The sequence below is a fragment of the Mesoplodon densirostris genome, chromosome 8 (assembly GCF_025265405.1).
Source record: "Mesoplodon densirostris isolate mMesDen1 chromosome 8, mMesDen1 primary haplotype, whole genome shotgun sequence".
NCBI lineage: Eukaryota > Metazoa > Chordata > Mammalia > Artiodactyla > Ziphiidae > Mesoplodon > Mesoplodon densirostris.
The window spans coordinates 78,676,197-78,695,811 of record NC_082668.1 but is presented as its reverse complement, the minus strand read 5'-3'; the positions used below and the strand labels follow the sequence as shown (position 1 = coordinate 78,695,811).

The following is a 19,615-nucleotide window of genomic DNA, read 5'->3' as shown; positions in this document are numbered from 1 at the left end:
AATTCATTTCTCAAAAGGCAAACTAGCAAACCTCTCTCTTTGGAAGGCTCCCATAGAGCAGGAGCAGATTACCTTAGAAGCGAGGTATTTCACTGCATCCTCTCTTGGTCTCTGGTTCTCAGGAGTATCAGACCCAGACCCAGGGGGGGATTTAGCTGCATTGATACCACTTGTAGAAGAACTTGGTGAAAGCAATGGAGTGAAAGGAAGATCCTGGGAGGAATCTGAAGCTGCAGCGAAGAGACTAGTTTCATTATTTACAACAAGGATAGGGTGGAATATTGAACATATTTCTTGGTCGGACCCAGAGAGTATTTTAACAGGTAATGAGTGAACATGGTAACAAATGCAAAGGCCCAAATGGGGATACAAGGCTCCCTCTCAGCCCTGTCTTCCACCATCCAGGTGCCCTCCCAGGAGAACTGTTGTTTCTGGTTTCCTTTATTACATTCCTTTCGGTTAAAAAAAAAAAAAAAAAATTCCTTCCTGGCTCACTTGTCCCTGTTTACCATGTTAGAGACACTTCCTTTTTTTTACATATAAAGTAAGCTAAGAATAGTCAACTATTTGGCTACTCCTTCGGATTTTAGGTTAGTTTTTATACTTTTGGTAAATCTGGCATAGAAGACAAAGGCTGTGGAAAACGGTGCAAACGAATTCTGTGCAGACTCCTTCTGGCTTGCTGTGCCAGAAGTCTAACCCACTCAGTTTTAGGACCCTGAATTCCCCAGAGCATCTGATCAGGCCTCACTGCCCATATCAAGAGGGGGACAGGCCTGACAGTTGGGAGAACACCGGGGAGGGCTGGCCTCAAGCCATGTTATAGCTGCAGAGGACCATGAGAGATAAATATTGATAGCTCTCCAGCATACAATCGCAAACCTGATACAGCAGCTGGGACAACTTGAGGAAAATGGGGAATTTATGTCTATCCAAACAGCAATTTCCTCCATCTATCTTACAGTAATATAATAAACTAGACAAGCAGTTAGACACGGACATACTTTTCGGTGATGCACTGGGGCTGTTGGAGGCAATCTGCCTCATGCGGCTTCCGTGGCAGCTCAGTGCCACCAACTTAGAAATGATCGCCGTCTTCCCAAAGCCCACGTTTCCAACAACCACTGCTCCTCTGTTTTCTGTCAGTTCTGTGTTCCTCAAGTTTTCTTCTATCTGGTGAAAGAGCCAATCCCTTCCCACAAACACAGAGTCTGTAGTTATGCTCGGTACTTCGAACAACAGGGGTTTCAACAAAATGTCCTGCGGCTTGTAGGGAGCAAATCGTGCTTGGAAAAAAAAAAAAATCATTATTTTAGAAGAATGACATAATTTTATACACTAACAAACTCAGTTTATCATTGCTCGTATGTTACTTTCAGCACAGACTTTGGTTTTACAACACAAGGGATCTGGAAGTATTAATATTACCAGTTTAGTTCTAGTAATACTTCCTAATACCTCATTTATCATACCCTACTGGCCTTACAAAGGGTCCTATTAAAATGACTTTCTAGTCCTTTCATGCTTCTAAGTTATTCTCATGACTCAAGAGAGACACACAGAGGATGAGAGAAAGGGGTGAAGGGACCAAACCATGTCTCATCAGTTTATCTGAAACAGTACTTAAGACATGTTTCTTCCACTCCTACAGGAATAAAATGGAAATGCATTTTCCCTGGAGACAGAGTCCCAGCTCTTATCAGGGTGTGGTGGTGCTTTGCGCCCCTTATGGTGAGATTATTGGCCACCCAACTGTGTACTACGGGTAGAAGAAGCAGGAGGTGGCCCGTACAGCCCAAGGAACTGTAACAAAGCCGATTCTTTGTTGGTGACCAAAAAATCTAGTGAGTGTTAAAGGACTCCTCACTTCAAAACAACGTATTGCAGAATCGTTTTTCAACTCCAGAAGCAAGTTAATCACATAGTATAAGGAAGAAGCCCCAAAACGGTTAAGGATGGCCTCCTAGCACACCTTACAGATAAACTTTTCGCACACACACTTCATAGCATCTTTTTAAAACAGCTGGCTTGAATGCTGGTTACCACAGGCTTTCCGTGTTTAGCGAATGAGCTCATCATAGCCATGATCACAGCGGATGCAAAGATACATACCTTTAACTTCCTGTGCCCTGCCTCTGGCCGTATTGTGCCACGGTAACCTAATTGATGTCCGAAGGGGAGCATTTCTCTGTCCGTCTAAATAACTCAGATCTTCCAATTTGGTTGAGCTCGTCGCTGTAATATTAAACTGAAGTTTAGTCTCTTCAAAGTTGAGTTTAATATCATACCCAAACTACTATAAATTATAAATTACTAAGCGATTCATTTCAGGCTTTCAACAAAATGTACTTCAGGGTGATTTTGGTTTTGTTTGCCCACCCCAGTTAATTTTTCCAGCAGTCGTTAACTGAAAAGTGGACAAAACTAAGTGTTCCTCATTCTTGAGTCAAAGTCATGTTGATATGGTTGCCAGAAGTCTCCATTACTCCTGGAAAGAGACAGACCTCACCAAAAATTTTTATGAAGAAAACTGACAATCGAGGGTCACTCAGTAAAGCTTCAGTACTGACTGCAAACACGCAGCACAGTGACTTGTCTTCTCTGTAGCTCCAGGGAGCCTTCTGCTGTTGCTGGAATTCCAACCTTGTTAACTAAGTGAGCAGATTCTGCACGGACAATTCCACAGTGCTCAGAACCCTAAAAGTCAGCTTTTGGCAGTAAAAATAGCCGAGTGGACTTTATCAGAAAGCTTCAAATTTTTATGTATACATTATAGATTACATATTATACTATATTACATCTATGTATGCATTTTTTTAATTCTAAAAATAAGTAATCCCATTTACCTCTGATCAAATCAATAAGACTCATAGCACATAGCTACCTGTTAAAAAGCATTAAGGATCGTTAACTGAAGCACACATCAGTTCAATTATAAAAATAATCAGTACAAAATAATTTTGTTCATTCTTAGCAAATCTTTAAAGCAAATATACAGTACATGTTTTTGCCTTAAAAAAAAAACAAAAAGGAACCTCCTCTTATTTACATACACATCCTAGGTCGCAATGAGAAAAATCTAATTAAAATTAAACCTAATTTGGTTTGTGGGTTAAGTAGTCCAATTATAAAGTACCGACAATCCTAGACATATGATTATCTTACAGGATGATAAAATACAGATATCATTTGAGGGTAAATGACGGGGGAGAGGGACTCATATTCCCAGGGCTAAGGCTTCTAAGACCTGGTGCAATCATTAGTGCAACACACTTTGGAGGAACAGAAGCCAAGCTGGGCCATCTGCCCGCTGAAAACCCTCTGGCTACCCCACGGGCTCTGACACAGCTACCGACCACCGACCAGGACCATCTGCCCGACCCAGGCCCTTCCCACTTCCCCTCCTAAGGCCTCGGACCTTTTCCTCCTCACTGTTAGCACCACCTCCTCTCATTCCTTCATTCAACAGGCACCTGTGTGGCTCCGTGGCCTGGCTCTGTGATGGTGTGTCCCCTCTTGCTGCAGTCTCCAAAGGGTAATCAACCATGTGCCCTACTCACCTTCCCAGGCCATGGAGAAAGATCAGACACCTTGACTCCAAAAAAGCACACACTGATGCTTCTGCAGTGCATATCCACAGCCTGTTCACACACCCTGTACACATTGTGTCAATCTGCCACACAAAACTTTCCTGTTAGAAGGATTCACCTAACTCCTTATGCAGGACTTCCAAATGGGCCTAAATTATGGGAATCCAATGGCAACCTCTAGCTTCTCCCCAGGTCCTCCACAACCAGGGCATGTGAAACTTCTCGGAGGGCTGCAAGGACCACAACCATCACCCTGGCTCCCTATAATAATATAGCTTGGAACATATTTCCAGGCTCCCACCTGGGACCTGGGACTCTGACTCGGGCCTCTGCAAATGCCCCCCTCCTCAGCACGCCTCACTGTGAATAAACGCACATGTTGAAAGCTGAGGTAGAACAATCCACAAGCCGGTTCAGTTCAGAGCTGGAAGAGCCACGACTGCCTGGCCGGCTGCTGCTTCAGGCCCGGAGAGCACAAAGACGCCTGCAGCCTCCAAAGGTTTCCCATTTGCCTTTCCACCCTGACCCGTCAAAACATGACATTCAGTTCATAATCTTGTAACAACCGAAAGGTTTAAGAAGAAGAGACTATGAAGGGCATGCCAAAGAAAGGGTTGCAAAAAAAGCCCTAGTTTGACACAGAGGCAGAAGACAGTGGGGTTTTGAATGCCTCTTTTCAGATATCCAGTCACCACAGCTTCAGCTCTGAAGCAAGCAACAGAGCGGCCCCAGCAACTCCAGGGCTCTATTTAAAACATGAAGATGCTGCTTTGAAATGGACCACTGCTCAGCAGGGCTGCAAGCCACCAGCTGCCAGCTCCCTCTGCTTTCTAAGGTATCATCACAGCCACTGAGATGGATGGAACAGGAGCAGCAGTGACGCTGCAGCTGCTTAGCGCCCAGGAGACACCCACCCAGCTGATCAGGTGACTAGGCTGACGTGCTGTCCTTTTACACGTGCCTACGGATGCTCGGACACTACAAAAATTAGTTCACTTCTGGTATTTAACAATAAGTGCTTTCAAAAGCCTGAACACTATACAGGGCCCAGAAAAATCAGAGAGGAAGCAATAATTTCATGCTGCAATAAACCTATTGCTAGTATCTCTACAGTTAAATTAATTATAATTAATTTATACTCACTGCATACATACATTGTGTCTAACATCTGGGTGAGAGGTACATTTTAAGATGCTGCAGGAAAGAGGGTTTTTTGGGGGGAAAAGGGGGTGGGGGTGGAGTGGGTGGAGCGAGAAGCAGAGGGAGACTTCTCTAAGCTGAGCAAAGGGAAACATCTGTTGAAACACCATGGATTAACCTATCAAAGGTAAATACCATTAAGTCCAGGGCAATTACCAGTTAGAGTTTCAAGAAAATTGGCTGGTAATTTTGCTTGTTGGTTTCCTACACTAAACACAGTGTTCTGTGATTCACTTAGAATTTCAAAAGACAAAAACAGGTAGTCCAAAAGGTAGAACCCAGGGACTTCCCTGGGGGTCCAGTGGGTAAAAGACTCCATGCTCCCAATGCAGGGGGGGCCCGCATTTGACCCCTGGTGGGGGAACTAGATCGCGCATGCCGCAACTAAGAAGCCCACATGCTGCAACTAAGAATGGGAGAATATATTTGCAAATGAAGCAACAGACAAAGGATTAATCTCCAAAATATACAAACAGCTCATGGAGCTCAATAAAAAAAAAAAAAAAAAAAAACCCAATCAAAAAATGGGGGCTTCCCCTGTGGTGCAGTGGTTGAGAGTCTGCCTGCCGATGCAGGGGACACGGGTTCGTGCCCCGGTCTGGGAGGATCCCACATGCCGCAGAGCAGTTGGGCCCGTGAGCCATGGCCGATAAACCTGCGCCTCCGGAGCCTGTGCTCCGTAGCGGGAGAGACCACAACAGTGAGAGGCCCGCATACTGGAAAAAAAAAAAAAATGGGCAGAAGACCTAAATAGACATCTCTCCAAGGAGGACATACAGATGGCCAAGGGGCACATGAAAGGATGCTCAACATGACTAATTATTAGAGAAATGCAAATCAAAACTGCAATGAGGTATCACCTCACACCGGTCAGAGTGGCCATCATCAAGAAATGTACAAACAATAAATGCTAAAGAGGGTGTGGAGAAAAGGGAACCCTCTTGAACTGTCGGGTAGGAATGTAAATTGATAGAGCCACTGTGGAGAACAGTATGGAGGTTCCTTAAAAAACTAAAAATAGAACTACCATATGACCCAGCAATCCCACTACTGGGCATATAACCTGAGAAAACCATAATTTAAAAAGATACATGCACCCCAATGTTCACTGCAGCAGTATTTACAATAGCCAGGACACGGAAACAATCTAGATGTCCTAAGACAGATGAATGCATAAAGAAGATGTGGTACATATATACAGTGGAATATTACTCAGCCATAAAAAGGAATGAAATTGGGTCATTTGTAGAGATGTGGATGGATCTAGAGACTGTCAATACAGAGTGAAGTAAGCCAGAAAGAGAAAAACAAATATTGTATATTAACGCATATACGTGGAATCTAGAAAAATGGTACAGATGAACTTATTTGTAGGACAACAATAGAGACGTAGGTATAGAGAACGGACATGTGGACACAGAGGGGGAACAGAAGAGTTGGATGAACTGGGAGATTAGGTTTCACATAAATACACTACCATGTGTTAAACAGATAGCTAGTGGGAACCTGCTGTATGGCACAGGGAGCTCAGCTTGGTGCTTTGTGATGACCTAGGTGGATGGGATGGGGGGTGGGGGGGAGGGAGGTCCAAGAGGGAAGGAACATATGTATACATATATCTGATTCACTTCACTGTATAGCAGAAACTAACACAACATTATAAAGCAATTATACTCCTATTAAAAAAAAGAATCACTAATTCTTAGAGAAATGCAAATCAAAACTACAATGAGGTTATCATCTCACATCAGTTAGAATGGGCATCATCAGAAAATCTACTAACAACAAATGCTGGAGAGGGTGTGGAGAAAAGGGAACCCTCTTGCACTGTTGGTGGGAATGTAAATTGATACAGCCACTATGGAGAACAGTATGGAGGTTCCTTAAAAAACTAAAAATAGAACTACCATATGACCCAGGAGTCCCACTACTGGGCATATACCCAGGGAAAACCATAATTCAAAAAGACACATGGTCAGAAAGAGAAAGACAAATACTGTATGCTGACACATATATATGGAATTTAAGAAAAAAATGTCATCAAGAACATAGGGGTAAGACAGGAATAAAGACACAGACCTACTAGAGCATGGACTTGAGGATATGGGGAGGGGGAAGGGTAAGCTGTGACAAAGTGAAAGAGCGGCATGGACATATATACACTACCAAATGTAAGGTAGAGAGCTAGTGAGAAGCAGCCGCATAGCACAGGGAGATCAGCTCGGTTCTTTGTGACCGCCTGGAGGGGTGGGATAGGGAGGGTGGGAGGGAGACGCAAAAGGGAGGGGATATGGGAACATATGTATATGTATAACTGATTAAATTTGTAAAATAAAAAAAATAAAAAAATAAAAAAAAATAAAAAAAAAAAAAGACACATGCACCCCAATGTTCACTGCAGCACTATTTACAATAGCCAGGTCATGGAAGCAACCTAAGTGCCCATCGTGGAAGATGTGGTACATATATACAATGGAATATTACTCAGCCATAAAAAGGAACGAAATTGGGTCATTTGTAGAGATGTGGATGAATCTAGAGATGGTCATACAGAGTGAAGTAAGCCAGAAAGAGAAAAGCAAATATCGTATATTAACACATATATGTGGAACCTAGAAAAATGGTACAGATGAACTGGTTTGCAGGGCAGAAAGTGAGACACAGATGTAGAGAACGAACGTATGAACGCCAAGGGGGGAAAGCAGGGCGGGTCGGGGTGGTGGTGGTGGGATGAATTGGGAGATTGGGATTGACATGTATACACTAATATGTAAAAATGGATAACTAATAAGAACCTGCTGTATGAAATAACAAAATAATATTCAAATATTTTTTAAAAAGAGTCCGCATGCCACAACAAAAGATGCCACAACCAAGATCTCATGTGCCACAACTAAGACCCAGCCCAGCCCAAATAAATTAATAAATAAATATTTTTAAAAACAGGTAGAACCCAATTACCCAACTTCTGGATTATCCAAGATATTTTAAAGGCTTCTCACTCTGCTTTTTAATGAAGAAATAAGGTGTCCGTGTCATACATTTTGATGTGGCATATACTGTAATAACCTGACTGCAGCTTTCTAAATCAATTCCACTTCAACAAATGCTTTTACAAAGAAAAATCTCTGCAGAGCAAAACAATCACCATAGCTGGCCAACTTACCTTCATAATCTTTGACCAAAAAATTTCATTGTACGAGACAGTTAACACTGAAGCGACAACTCCAGTTCTTTGTAACAGGCTCAGTGACAGTGCAGACAGGCAGCCTTAGGAGCTTGTTTCCATACCCTCACCCCCCAGGGGAACCATGTCCCTTGGGGAAGCTGGCATCACCCTTCCTTCACCTGCTAGTCCTTACTCTGCCCTCACGTACCAAAATACCTTTCCTATCAAATGGCAATTTCTCTGTGTTTACATGGATCTTGACATGCAAACACTTCCAAGAGATTTCAGTATACGGTCCTTCCCACTTTACTTCAATCCTTCGAACACTGAGCGTTGCCTACTGCCCTGTTTGTAGCAGCCTGCCTTCTAATCCCTAGATAAACAGCACTGCATATAGTCTATAACCTGAGTCTTTTATTCTTTTCAATGATACTTGAAAAATCTTGGCATTCCCTCTTAACTGAGGTTCAGCTTTAGGGGTAAGAGGGTAGGCAATGAAGAATCTACCAGACTTCCAGCTTGTTAGCAGAATTGATACTATGATGTAAGGCACTTGCCTATTTCCTTCCAAAATATGTTTTTAGTTTATAAAATAGGCAACACGGAGAAATGAGCAAACCCATTAGGCTAGGCAGTCACTGCTCAACACCAGAGGTAAAACCCTCCCAATTCCACAGGAGGTCCAGTTCAAGTGCATCCATAGATGCTAATGAATGAGCACAGCAGAAATCAGAAAGGCCTGCTCTATAATCACTGCAGCCTCCTGGAAACGCTCAGCTCATACCCACTATCACTTCACATGGCAGGAAACCACATAAAAGAACATCAAGCAGAAAACATAACCCGAAAGGGGGTCCTTTTACCACTGTTGAAGTAATTTATTAATGTGTTTCCTAATTTTGAAATAGCTTCATTAAATTGAATATGAGTTTGCTATTTTGTTGAGATCAATAAAGCTATGAAGTCCTGGGATAATACAAATGAACCATTCATCATATCCAGGTAAAAAGGGTCTAAAATGCCTTGGGTGCAACATATTATGCTGTAGATGGTGGGAGGGTGGTGGGAGGACACAAAAGCTTCTGGAAGAATCATCACTCAATACGCATAAAGCTCTCAGTACTTCCCTCTGGCAGGCACGCCAAATCCCTTTGAAAGTGAATTAAGAGTTGTGTCTCTGAACTTTTCCATTAGGGCCATTTATTTATCAGCTGCTTCAGAGTTCCATTGTAAAACACACCCAATAACAACCAGAGCGGCCTGGCACATCCCAAAGGATCAATATAAAATCACAGAGAAATCCTTTGATGTAGGAAGAAAGATCCTGGGTCCAGGCCTTAGCAGAGGAGAAATTTAAAGCACCTCATTGGTAACAAAGAATGATGAAAGCAAGTTCCTCTTCTAAATTCAACAGAAGAGCACTGAGTTAGAAACCTGGGACCTTAAAGCAGGCACGACAGCTCAGATGCAGAGTTCCCTTCCCCACCCACTGCCAACTAGTCTCCTTGCCTCACAAGCACTCACTGACCAGTCAACAGCACCAGTCACCACTTCTGCATTCTCTTCTCAGCTCTGGCTGCCGCATCTTGCTGAAGGCACGTCTGTCTCGCCTATTTTCATTTCCTTGATGGAGAGCTCTCTTTCCTGCTGCTTATGTTTTAAACTATGAGCTCCCTTAAAACTGAATTATACAAAAATTGGACCTCGTATCTATGTGATGGGCCTCAATTACAAAAAAATTAAGTTTGAAAGTTGGATTAGAAATTCTTTGAGCTAATATTAACAAACTCATTCTAAACAACAATTCCCATTGACCAAGCTATAAATCCTGAATTAACGCCGGCTCAAAATAACAAAAAACAAGGACAGTTTTTGGTGCTTTCTTCCCTCAAACACAAAGAGTCATATAGTCTAAATATTAGATTTAAAGAATTCCAGAGGGGAAGGGTCACTTAAAGACCATTAAGGGCAGCCTTATGTTTACATATGGGTTTATCCTCATGTTTACAGATGGGTCAACTAGGCCTACAAAAGGTAAGGGCCTGACCCATGATCACAAGTTTGGCCTGTGTTTGGATTAGATTCCCAAGTGAAGAGACTGAGCAGGGGGCACCTCAGACCCAGGGAGATCACCCTTCCAGGGAGAGGCGTGGCCTTACCTGCAACTGAGTTGGGCCGTGGCATTATTAGCGAGCTGGAGCTCTGAGAATAAGGGACCGGACCATCTCCAACTGAGGCTTCGGCTTTGGGCAGCACACTCTCCGCTGGCCCAGGGGGCTCCTCTTCTGCCACTGGGGAGCAATTATCTGCCCTGCGGTCATGAAGCACTCCCTTCTGTACCCCTAACCTTAGGCTTCCGTCCTTATTCCATTCCAAACTGGAGCCACTCCGGTCATCATTTTCGGATGAACTTGTAATTGTGGCTGAAATGAGAGACCAAAATACTTTGAAGGAAGCCAGGAATTGCTGGGGCTGTTGAGAGTACGTACACAGACACAGACACACACACAGACACAGACACACACACACACCCTTCCCCATGATCAATGGAAAGCTTTCTGGCCCGCACATATCAAAGTATGTTTCATACAGTGTATTTTAGTAAATTAGAAGAATGTTGATTATCAGGGGAAATAAACTGCTAAATCATTCTACAGGGGAGGAAAAAGAAAACTCTGATAAGAAGATAATGAAAAAGCTGTCTAAAAGTATCTGAGAGCTAACAGTAAATCTATGTAACTTGGAAACGATATAGCCTGTCTTTTAAAAAAGATGAATTGCTCACAAAAGAATTCAAATCTCATTAAATTCCCTTGAACCTTTAAGTATTTTTCCCAAATTAATAACATTTGTGTATAAAGAGGGGGGCAGGGCAGCACAATAGTTAATACAGAAGAGATACAGGAGACAAATCTATAAAACAAAAATACGATTATAAAGTCAAGCAGAAATTTGATCCTTAGAATTAAACTTTATAACATCTGTTCAAGACGATCCAGAGAGGCTGACTTGACTTTATTCCTTTAGCAGCTTAGAATGGAAACCTCTACGTAACCAGCGCCGGGAATACGCAAGCATGGGAAAGGACACTTGACAGCAGAATTAAAATTTAACCTCTTCTAAGAAAAACAGGATGGAAAAACATCTTGGCTAAAGAGGACGAATATGATGAAGGAAAGCAGCAGCATTCACTCCACAAATCTACAAACAACCACTTCTGATTTAAAGACGCTGAGCCATATGTGATCCGCTTGCAAGCAACACTGCCTTGAGTCCTAGAGAACAGAGGCCAGGTCCTCTGATCTTTATTTGGATCCCAGCAGCTCAGGCCCTTCACTGCAAGACTTAAATGGGAGTGCACAGGGTCAGAGTGCATTCAGGACCCAGCTGCCTGGATTAAGCTGCTTCTTCAACATACCCCGATGATACACACTTTATCAGCAGGCTGGTGAATTAGCTCCAACAGAGTCTGTTAGCTAGGATCAAAGGGTCTGAAGGGATTTTGTTTTGTTTATTTTTACAATGCTCTTTATGGTTTAGAAGTAAGGACAAAACAATTTCCTCCTGTGATGCCACCGCAGGGTATCCTGTCACAATTCTAAAACTACCTTTGCTCCTGCTGCCCCAGCCTGGACTTATCACCCACTGCTTGTCTCCCTGTTTAAAAATCCCTTCTACATGCTGAAGCCTCCTTAGAGGATTCACCACGAGCTGATCCCTTCCTTTTCTGAGCACATACTCAGTGCTCAGTAAATGTTTGCTTATTCAGCGAATGAGCAAATGAACAAACTACATTTAATCTCACTGTTATGGGTTCAGGATTGTTGACATTATGTCTCTAACCAAAGTGTAAGCTGATCTGAGATGGGCCTGTCACACCTTTAGGGTACCTGTCATTACTCCCAGCATTTCCAAGTTTAATACTAATCTCCCCATCTATTTGGAATCGATCACAGTCTTCACTGTGTGTTTTTTAAAGGGATCACTCATACGAGCAGACGTATATTAAGTATGACTCTTTCCACCCTAAAAATGCAGGTGGTGGTAGCAAGAGCAGCAGTTGCTATTTATTGAAGTTACTGTGTATATATCACGGATTGTGCTACGGGCATCACAGGAAGACTCTGATTTATTAATGAGATTATTGCTTCAATGGTAATTAGTTACTAATGATAACCCTATTAATAAGCTGTGACTGTGTTCCAAACTTTCATTTAAAAGTCCAGTGCTCAGGACTCAGAAAGCTTTTCCTGCAGGCATGTTGTAATTAGGTTCCCAGGCTACCCCAACACCTAAGTTACAGAAAGCGGGTGGGGCGACTGGTCTGGTTTTTATGTTGTGGCTGTTTTATCTGGGGGCACATATTCTTAAGGAGAAAAACAAACAATGTCAGAGTGATATTCGTTCTCATTTGCTCTCCCGAAGTGCCAGGCACTTCAGAATCAAACCCCTAAGGATCTGATCCTAACTCAGACCTCAAGCAGTGGGAACAGGAACTGGAGACTTCCCTACGCCCTGTCACCAGCGACAGCACCAGAAGCAGGGCTTCCGGGACCCAAGCAGCAGCTAGGCAGGGACATTCTGGTCAGGGGTCATGGGCTGCAGGGACAGGCTGAACGCCCAGTTCTGTCAGCACAATCACAGGTGCCCAGGCCCTGATGAGTGGCACCATTCCAGTCGTGGCAGTGAGCGGAAGGGAAGCAGGTGGTGGACGAAGGCCCCCAGGCAGCTGGGAGGAGAAGTCCCAGATGGGGCCACGATTTCAAAAGGAGGATATTACGAGTTTACAGTATGTTTGTAGGTAGGAGACTCTCCCACTGTCCTCAAGAAGTTCAAGTGAGGGACGCGTTCCAGAGTCCACACTGACCAGGGCCCTCTCAGAGGCAGGCAGGTGAGGAGCTCTGAAGCCAGGGCCCTCCCCCAAAAGATGCTCCACTAAGATTGCCCCACTTCACAACATTCCTCCCTGGGATCCAGTACCAGACCCAGGCTGACGGCTGGAAGCCCAGGCAGTGACCTTTCATCTCGGTTCAGGCACAGTGCAGCTCTGAAGCAGATCCAGTGGGGCAAATGAAGGCCCCAGTTCTCCCACACGACCTAGGAAGCACACCAAAGACGGAAGCTCCACAGTCTCCAAGAAAGGGAAAGTATTTCTTATAACAAATGACAAGCTACTCAAAAAATACCTATTCTTCTTCCAAGCTAACAGAAATAAACTCCTAATTAAGTTAACCCAGTCGCCTTCAAGTTTTAATACACACAGGGCAACATCCTAACTATGATGTTTCTTTAAAAAAAAACAACAAAAAAAAAGCTCTAAAAAATCAGTGCCATTTGACTTTTTCCAGAGACTGGATAATCTTGAAAAGTTCCCTAACAACTCAACTCAAAAATTCTAACATCTTATTCTTTCAACTACTATAGATGCCAGTGTTCATCAATTAAGACTTGCCATCGTCACTCAGGCTGGGTCTCAGTCTGCAAACACAGAGGATTCTGTAAAATGAGCAACTTCTCAGGCCTTAAGTATTACCAAGCTACGAGGTTAGGCTGTGCCTTACAAGTCAGTATTAAATTAGGTTTGGTACTGCTCATTGATTCTCCTGTGCTACTACTTCCGACTCTCCATGTAACTTGAAAATTCCTTTTAGCCAAGGACAGGGGGTTATCTTCCTCTGTAGAACCGGCACATTTAACCAGACCTACTAGTGCACAGGGCTATACCACCTCCAAAGCACTTTCTAATTATGTTAAGACATATACATGATCACCACAACACGAGAGAAGAGGTGGAAAGGCTGAGAACCATCAATCCCACTTTATAGATATGGAAACACACTGGGGAGAAACTGATCTCTCTCTCTCTCTCTCTCTCTCACTCACACTCACACACACACACACACACAGAGTTAGTGGTATGTCCAATACCAGTCCTTTTGACTGCACATGCAGTGTGTATTAAAACTCCCTTTGCCTTGTACAATTCTCAACGTGTAAAAGGAGTTCTGTAAAGTATCTGTGGCTAAAAAGTATTTTGCAGTTCATGAAATCTGCCTTGTTAAAAACAGCAGTCCCTAGGGGCTTCCCTGGTGGCGCAGTGGTTGAGAGTCCGCCTGCCAATGCAGGGGACACGGGTTCGTGCCCTGGTCCGGGAAGATCCCGCATGCCGTGGAGCGGCTGGGCCCGTGAGCCATGGCCGCTGAGCCTGCGCGTCCGGAGCCTGTGCTCCGCGATGGGAGAGGCCACAGCAGAGAGAGGCCCACGTAACGCAAAAAAAAAAAACAAAAAAACCCCCAGCAGTCCCTGGGCAGGGGCTAGTGGAGAGAGGCCAGTCATGGGCTCACAGCAGCCAGGAGGGAGTCTGACTGGGAGGTGGGAGAAGCAGAGATACAGACCCACTCAGTCATTAAACGTTTTGCTACATATGGCACTGCAATAAAATGATTTTTTCTCCTTCCCAACTTTCCCTCATCCCCTCTTTGCCTATTAAAGGTTCTTTCATATGTCGAATGTTCACTTGAAATAGAATTTAAAAAAACAAAAAAACAGTAAAGTCCAGGGCCCAGTAAGTAGTTTGGTGGGATCTAAATCAAGTTGTAGGTTTAAAAGAACATCAAGAAATAAATTAAGGGACTTCCCTGGTGGCACAGTGGTTAAGAATCGGCCTGCCAGTGCAGGGGACATGGGTTCAATCCCTGGTCCGGGGAGATCCCACATGCCATGAAGCCACGAAGCCTGTGCGCCACAACTACTGAGCCTGCACTCTAGAGCTGCGAGCCACAACTACTGAGCCCGCGTGCCACAGCTACTGAAGCCCGCGCACCTAGAGCCTGTGCTCCACAAGAGAAGCCACCACAATGAGAAGCCCGTGCACTGCAACGAAGAGTAGCCCCTGCTCACTGCAACTAGAGAAAGCCTGCATACAGCAACAAAGACACAACGCAGCCAAAAATAATAAATATCTAGATAGACAGAAATACATTAAATTGAGTATTTAATGTATTAGTCCAGAATTATAGATGGACTAATAGAATTACAGATGGACTAATTATAGATTGACTAATAATTATAGACTAATGCATTAGTCCAGAATTGTTTAGAAACTAAGGGCCATCGATGTCAAACATATACACAGAGCCAAATTCTTCTCTCTCTTAGCTCTGGAAAAGACAAGAGGTGAAAAGTGCAAGGGGCTTGGTTCAAACTCTGGCTTTTCTTCTTTTGAGGACCCACAAGGGGGTATGTCTCTCTGGGCCCACTACTAGGAATGGGCACATTTTTGTCTTACCTTACTAACATCATCTTGTGTTTCTCTCTTTACACAGGTTACTAGGAATCTTAAAACTTTCTGCCCACTTATAAGCAAAATTAATAAAATCTTATGAACCTGACTGATGACTTCATCTTTTCTCTCACTCTTTCCCAACTCATACCTTCCCTGAAAAAGAAAAATCTTGTTTTAGTAAATGCCTATGAGCATTTCAAATCCACTAGGGAGGGATGAAATATAAATAAATAAGTATCCCTAGGAAATAAGAATAACAATAGTGGCTAACATGAATATTATAATAGTGTTAATCATGCCCGGGCCCCGTTCTAAACTCTCTCCCTGGGAGAGAAAATCAGATAGAAGGGCATATGTAAAGTGCCTCACATATCATAAGGACCCAAGAATGCTTTCCTCCCCATACAACTGAAGAAAAATAAAGTAGCACTAAGAAAACCCAAACAAACATCTTTCAGCTTCTATATCCAGTTTAATGGTTGACGGGAAGAGTCTAAAAGTTAAAACACAGGACCAAAGAATTAGAGACCAAACAAGAAAGAAGTAGACTGGTTGCTTATGAAAGTGGAGGAAGGGAGGATGTGAGTAAAAAAGGAAAATCCGGGGCTTCCCTGGTGGCGCAGTGGTTGAGGGTCCGCCTGCCGATGCAGGGGACACGGGTTCGTGCCCCGGTCCGGGAAGATCCCACATGCCGCAGAGCGGCTGGGCCCGTGAGCCATGGCCGCTGGGCCTGCGCGTCCGGAGCCTGTGCTCCGCAACGGGAGAGGCCACAACAGTGAGAGGACCGCGTACCAAAAAAAAAAAAAAAAAAAAAGAAGAAAAGAAAAATCCAACTAGTGCAGACACTGTCTCCTTGACCCGACAGCATAAAGATCACCAACAACTCTAGAAAGCGAAGAACGTCCCACCGAGGCTGGGGCAAGATCAAAGTGACAGGTCCAGGAAGGCACGGGCCCACTACCTGATCCTCTGGACCCGACAGCACTCGGTGCACTCCTCTGCTGTGCACTCACGCCTCACACGGTTCAGGCTGCCGTGCCACACTCTGGACTTCCCTGAGCGACAAAGGGGGAAGACTGCAGGGATGAGACCAGCCTGCAGGAAACCTTCTGACCAGAAATGCCAGAAGGTGCTTCTCCCTCTGCCCCACCCACATACTAACAAACCGCAAGGAACAAGTCTGGCTCGCCGCCGCCCGGGGGGCTGCTCTCACCTCCGGCAGCCCAGCAAGGCGAGGGGCCGGCGAAGGCACTCGCGCGCGTCATCGCCTGGCAGGATGGGGGCGGGGGGGGTGGCCTGAGTCACCTCTGGCTCTTCCTCTCGCCACTCTGCATGGACAGCAGCGCGTGGCTCCTCTGGCCAGCCCTGGGGAACCATCGAGGGCCCTGAGCTTTGGCTTGTGACAGATCTCTGTCCCAAATCTCTGGCTCAGCGCTCACGGCTGTGCACAAGGCGCACTCTGCTGTGACAGGCAGCGAGGCCAGGGGCCCGAGCCACAGCCGCACGGTCACGGCAGCGCTCAGCGGGCCTCTCACGTGGAGACGCCCGAAGGGGCAGCTGGGGCGGGGCAGTGGGGGAGGGGAGGACAGGCCTCCTCACTCGGCCACACCATCCAACCTCAGCCCCACCCCACATGGCCCAGACTCAGTGGGACAGGGCAGGCAGCGGCCTGCCAAGAACAGCCTGCAGACCTGAACAACAGGAAGTTTTTTTTGTTTTTTTTTTTTTTTTTTTTTTTTTTGCCGTACGCGGGCCTCTCACTGTTGTGGCCTCTCCCGTTGCGGAGCACAGGCTCCGGATGCGCAGGCTCAGCGGCCATGGGTCACGGGCCCAGCTGCTCCGCGGCACATGGGATCCTCCCAGACCGGGGCACGAACCCGTATCCCCTGCATCGGCAGGCAGACTCTCAACCACTGCGCCACCAGGGAGGCCCAACAGGAAGTTTTTTAGCAATAGCACGTGACACGGTGTCCTGATAAGGCTTCCATAACCCGAACACCAAAGGCCTAGACGCTGGCACTTCTGACTTAGTCCAATGACTCCACAGAATTCCGGACTCTTCCAGAAAGAAGCATAAGGTACTATCAGTGGTTGGTATTATTATGCACCTACGGCATACACCTTCCATCAGAGGGCACTGCCATATTTTAAACCCCTTTCAGCTAGTGACAACTTGCCCAAGTTTCAAAGGACAGGAGACCATTCTTTGGTTCCACAGGTAAACAAGTTTTAAAGTAGATACTGTGCCTATCTCTGTTGTCCCAGTACTGAAAAAAACGTGCTCCTGGTATGCAGTCGGTGCCAATAAATGCTTCTGACAAAACAACCCGGAGAATCCAACCACGGTCCGAATACAAGTATAGCAAGCGCTTTGCTAACTCGCATCACCGCCAAGGACTTCTTTCCCATGTTAAGTACGTTACCAAATTATATATGTAAAAGCAAATTTTCCTCCTTCACCCAAGAGATTAAAAAGCTTCTATAATTAAGGATGATTTTTTAAATTGCAGGCAGTGTAGCAAAATGAATAGTAACACAGATTTGAAACACTCTAAATAGTTATTACCAAATCAATTTCAAAGCATTTCAATTTAGTAGCAAGCAGGGCAAGACAGGTGGCAACAAAGCAGTATTAGCATAAAATCAAAAGGACAGGAGTTACAACAAGTTAAAAATGAAAATAAAGTACAATTAACTGCTCTTTGTGTGCCGCTCTCTGCATCTGATCATCTCCCTTGGGACACAAAGTCCAGGAAATAAAAGGTCTAAAGCTACCTCTGGAATCACTTTCATTTTACAAGCCTAGGAAGGCAGAGAAGAGAGATGCAGGAAGATAAAAGTCAGCCCAGGGTAACTTTTCTTTATGTCCTAAGCAACTGGGCAGAAGAACAAATATTATCGAAACTCCAGCAAGGATCAGCAGGATGCTAACCAATTGTCCCGTATTTCACTGCAAGCCACTTTTGCAGGAGCAATATTCCTGTGAAGGTAATTCCCCTGCCTAAATGTATACCGACACAGCCAAAAATAAAAACAAATAAATTAATTAATTTTAAAAAATGTATACCTGCCTCCCAGCTTCAAAGTGAGCAGGGGGAGAGCAAATGTAAGCTCCCTCCCCCGCTCCCCAGAGAAAGGGGAAAAAGGCAGCAGGAAAAGCCTGAGTTCTTGCTTTACCCTTTTAAAATTCTGAGCACTTAATCACCCTGAAAGCTACCTGGCCTGGTGGAATGCGGTGGCTCAGGTGTGGGGCAGCAGAGCAGGTGGAGACACACCTGCTCTGCTCAGAAGACACACCCAGTGCGGGAGATGGTGGGGTGAGAGGTGAGATGTGGCCGTCCTCCACTCAGAACCCCCTCCCCTCCCTTCATGGGGCTGTCCTAACACCAACTCTCAAAAGGAAACCCATCCAACACGCTATGAAAGCCACTGGGAGATTATAAATGTCAGCAGGTACAAGCAGGCGGCAGAGAAAGGAAATGGAAGGGATGGCTGACTTTTAACGGCCTCTCTCTCTGCCAGAATTTTTCAAATTGCTACCTGGAAATCCTTCTCCTGGGCACCTCTATCATTAATGGATAGGAAGGATTTATTGTTTTAAATCTTGATAGGAAAGCTGAGTTTTGTTTGTTTCTCCTCATCCAACATCCATCCTCTTTCTCCCTAAATAAAGAGCCCATTTCTTTGAAATAAATACACACACACATAAAATACTGAACATGATACGGACATAAACAAAAATTAAACAGTATCTTTAAATCAAAAAGTGCTTTAAAGCCCGCTATTTTCAGTAATGTTTTCTTTTTTTAATCAGATTGGTTTTCACACAGATTCCAATGAATACACATATAGGCATACTATGTTTTATTGCACTTCACAGAAATTGGGTTTTTTTCAAATTGAAGGTTTGTGGCAACTCAGCATCGAGCAAGTCTAAGGGCGCCATTTTTCCAATAGCATTTGCTCACTTCATGTCTCTGTGTCACATTTTGGTCATTCTCGAAATATTTCAAACCCTCTACCAACAAAAACATTACAACTCGCTAAAGGCACAGATGATGGTCAGCATTTTTTAGCAATAAAGTATTTTTTAATTAAGGTAAGTACATTGCTTTTTTCTTTAGACATAATGCTGTTGCACACTTAACAGACTACAGTACAACTTTTATACACATTAAGAAACAAAAAAATTCGTGTGACTCACTTTACTGCGATATTCGCTCTGTTATGGCGGTCTGGAATCAAGCCTGCAATATCCCTGAGGTCTGCCCGTACTTAATTTTTTTCTAAGCCGGGATTAATAGTCTACAATTTCCATTTGTAACAGTTGGAAGCAAGTTTTATATTTAAGGGAGTGTCACTAAGAAAAAA

At 44.4% G+C, this 19,615-nt stretch overlaps 1 protein-coding gene across 5 annotated transcripts in view; it reads right to left on the bottom strand.

Annotated features, from left to right (window-relative positions):
- The window catches only part of TANC1 (tetratricopeptide repeat, ankyrin repeat and coiled-coil containing 1), a 238,992-nt gene that overhangs the window by 58,314 nt on the left and 161,063 nt on the right, over positions 1 to 19,615 (bottom strand). For 4 of the 5 annotated variants that reach the window (XM_060106241.1, XM_060106238.1, XM_060106236.1 and 1 more), the window contains exons 7-10: positions 10,119 to 10,382; positions 2,113 to 2,235; positions 1,005 to 1,286; positions 73 to 230 (exon numbers count right to left, since the gene is read on the bottom strand). In XM_060106241.1, the coding sequence (XP_059962224.1) occupies positions 73 to 230; positions 1,005 to 1,286; positions 2,113 to 2,235; positions 10,119 to 10,382 (827 nt within the window). The remainder of the gene's footprint in view (positions 1 to 72; positions 231 to 1,004; positions 1,287 to 2,112; positions 2,236 to 10,118; positions 10,383 to 19,615) is intronic. The other variant, XM_060106240.1, reaches the window with a different exon arrangement.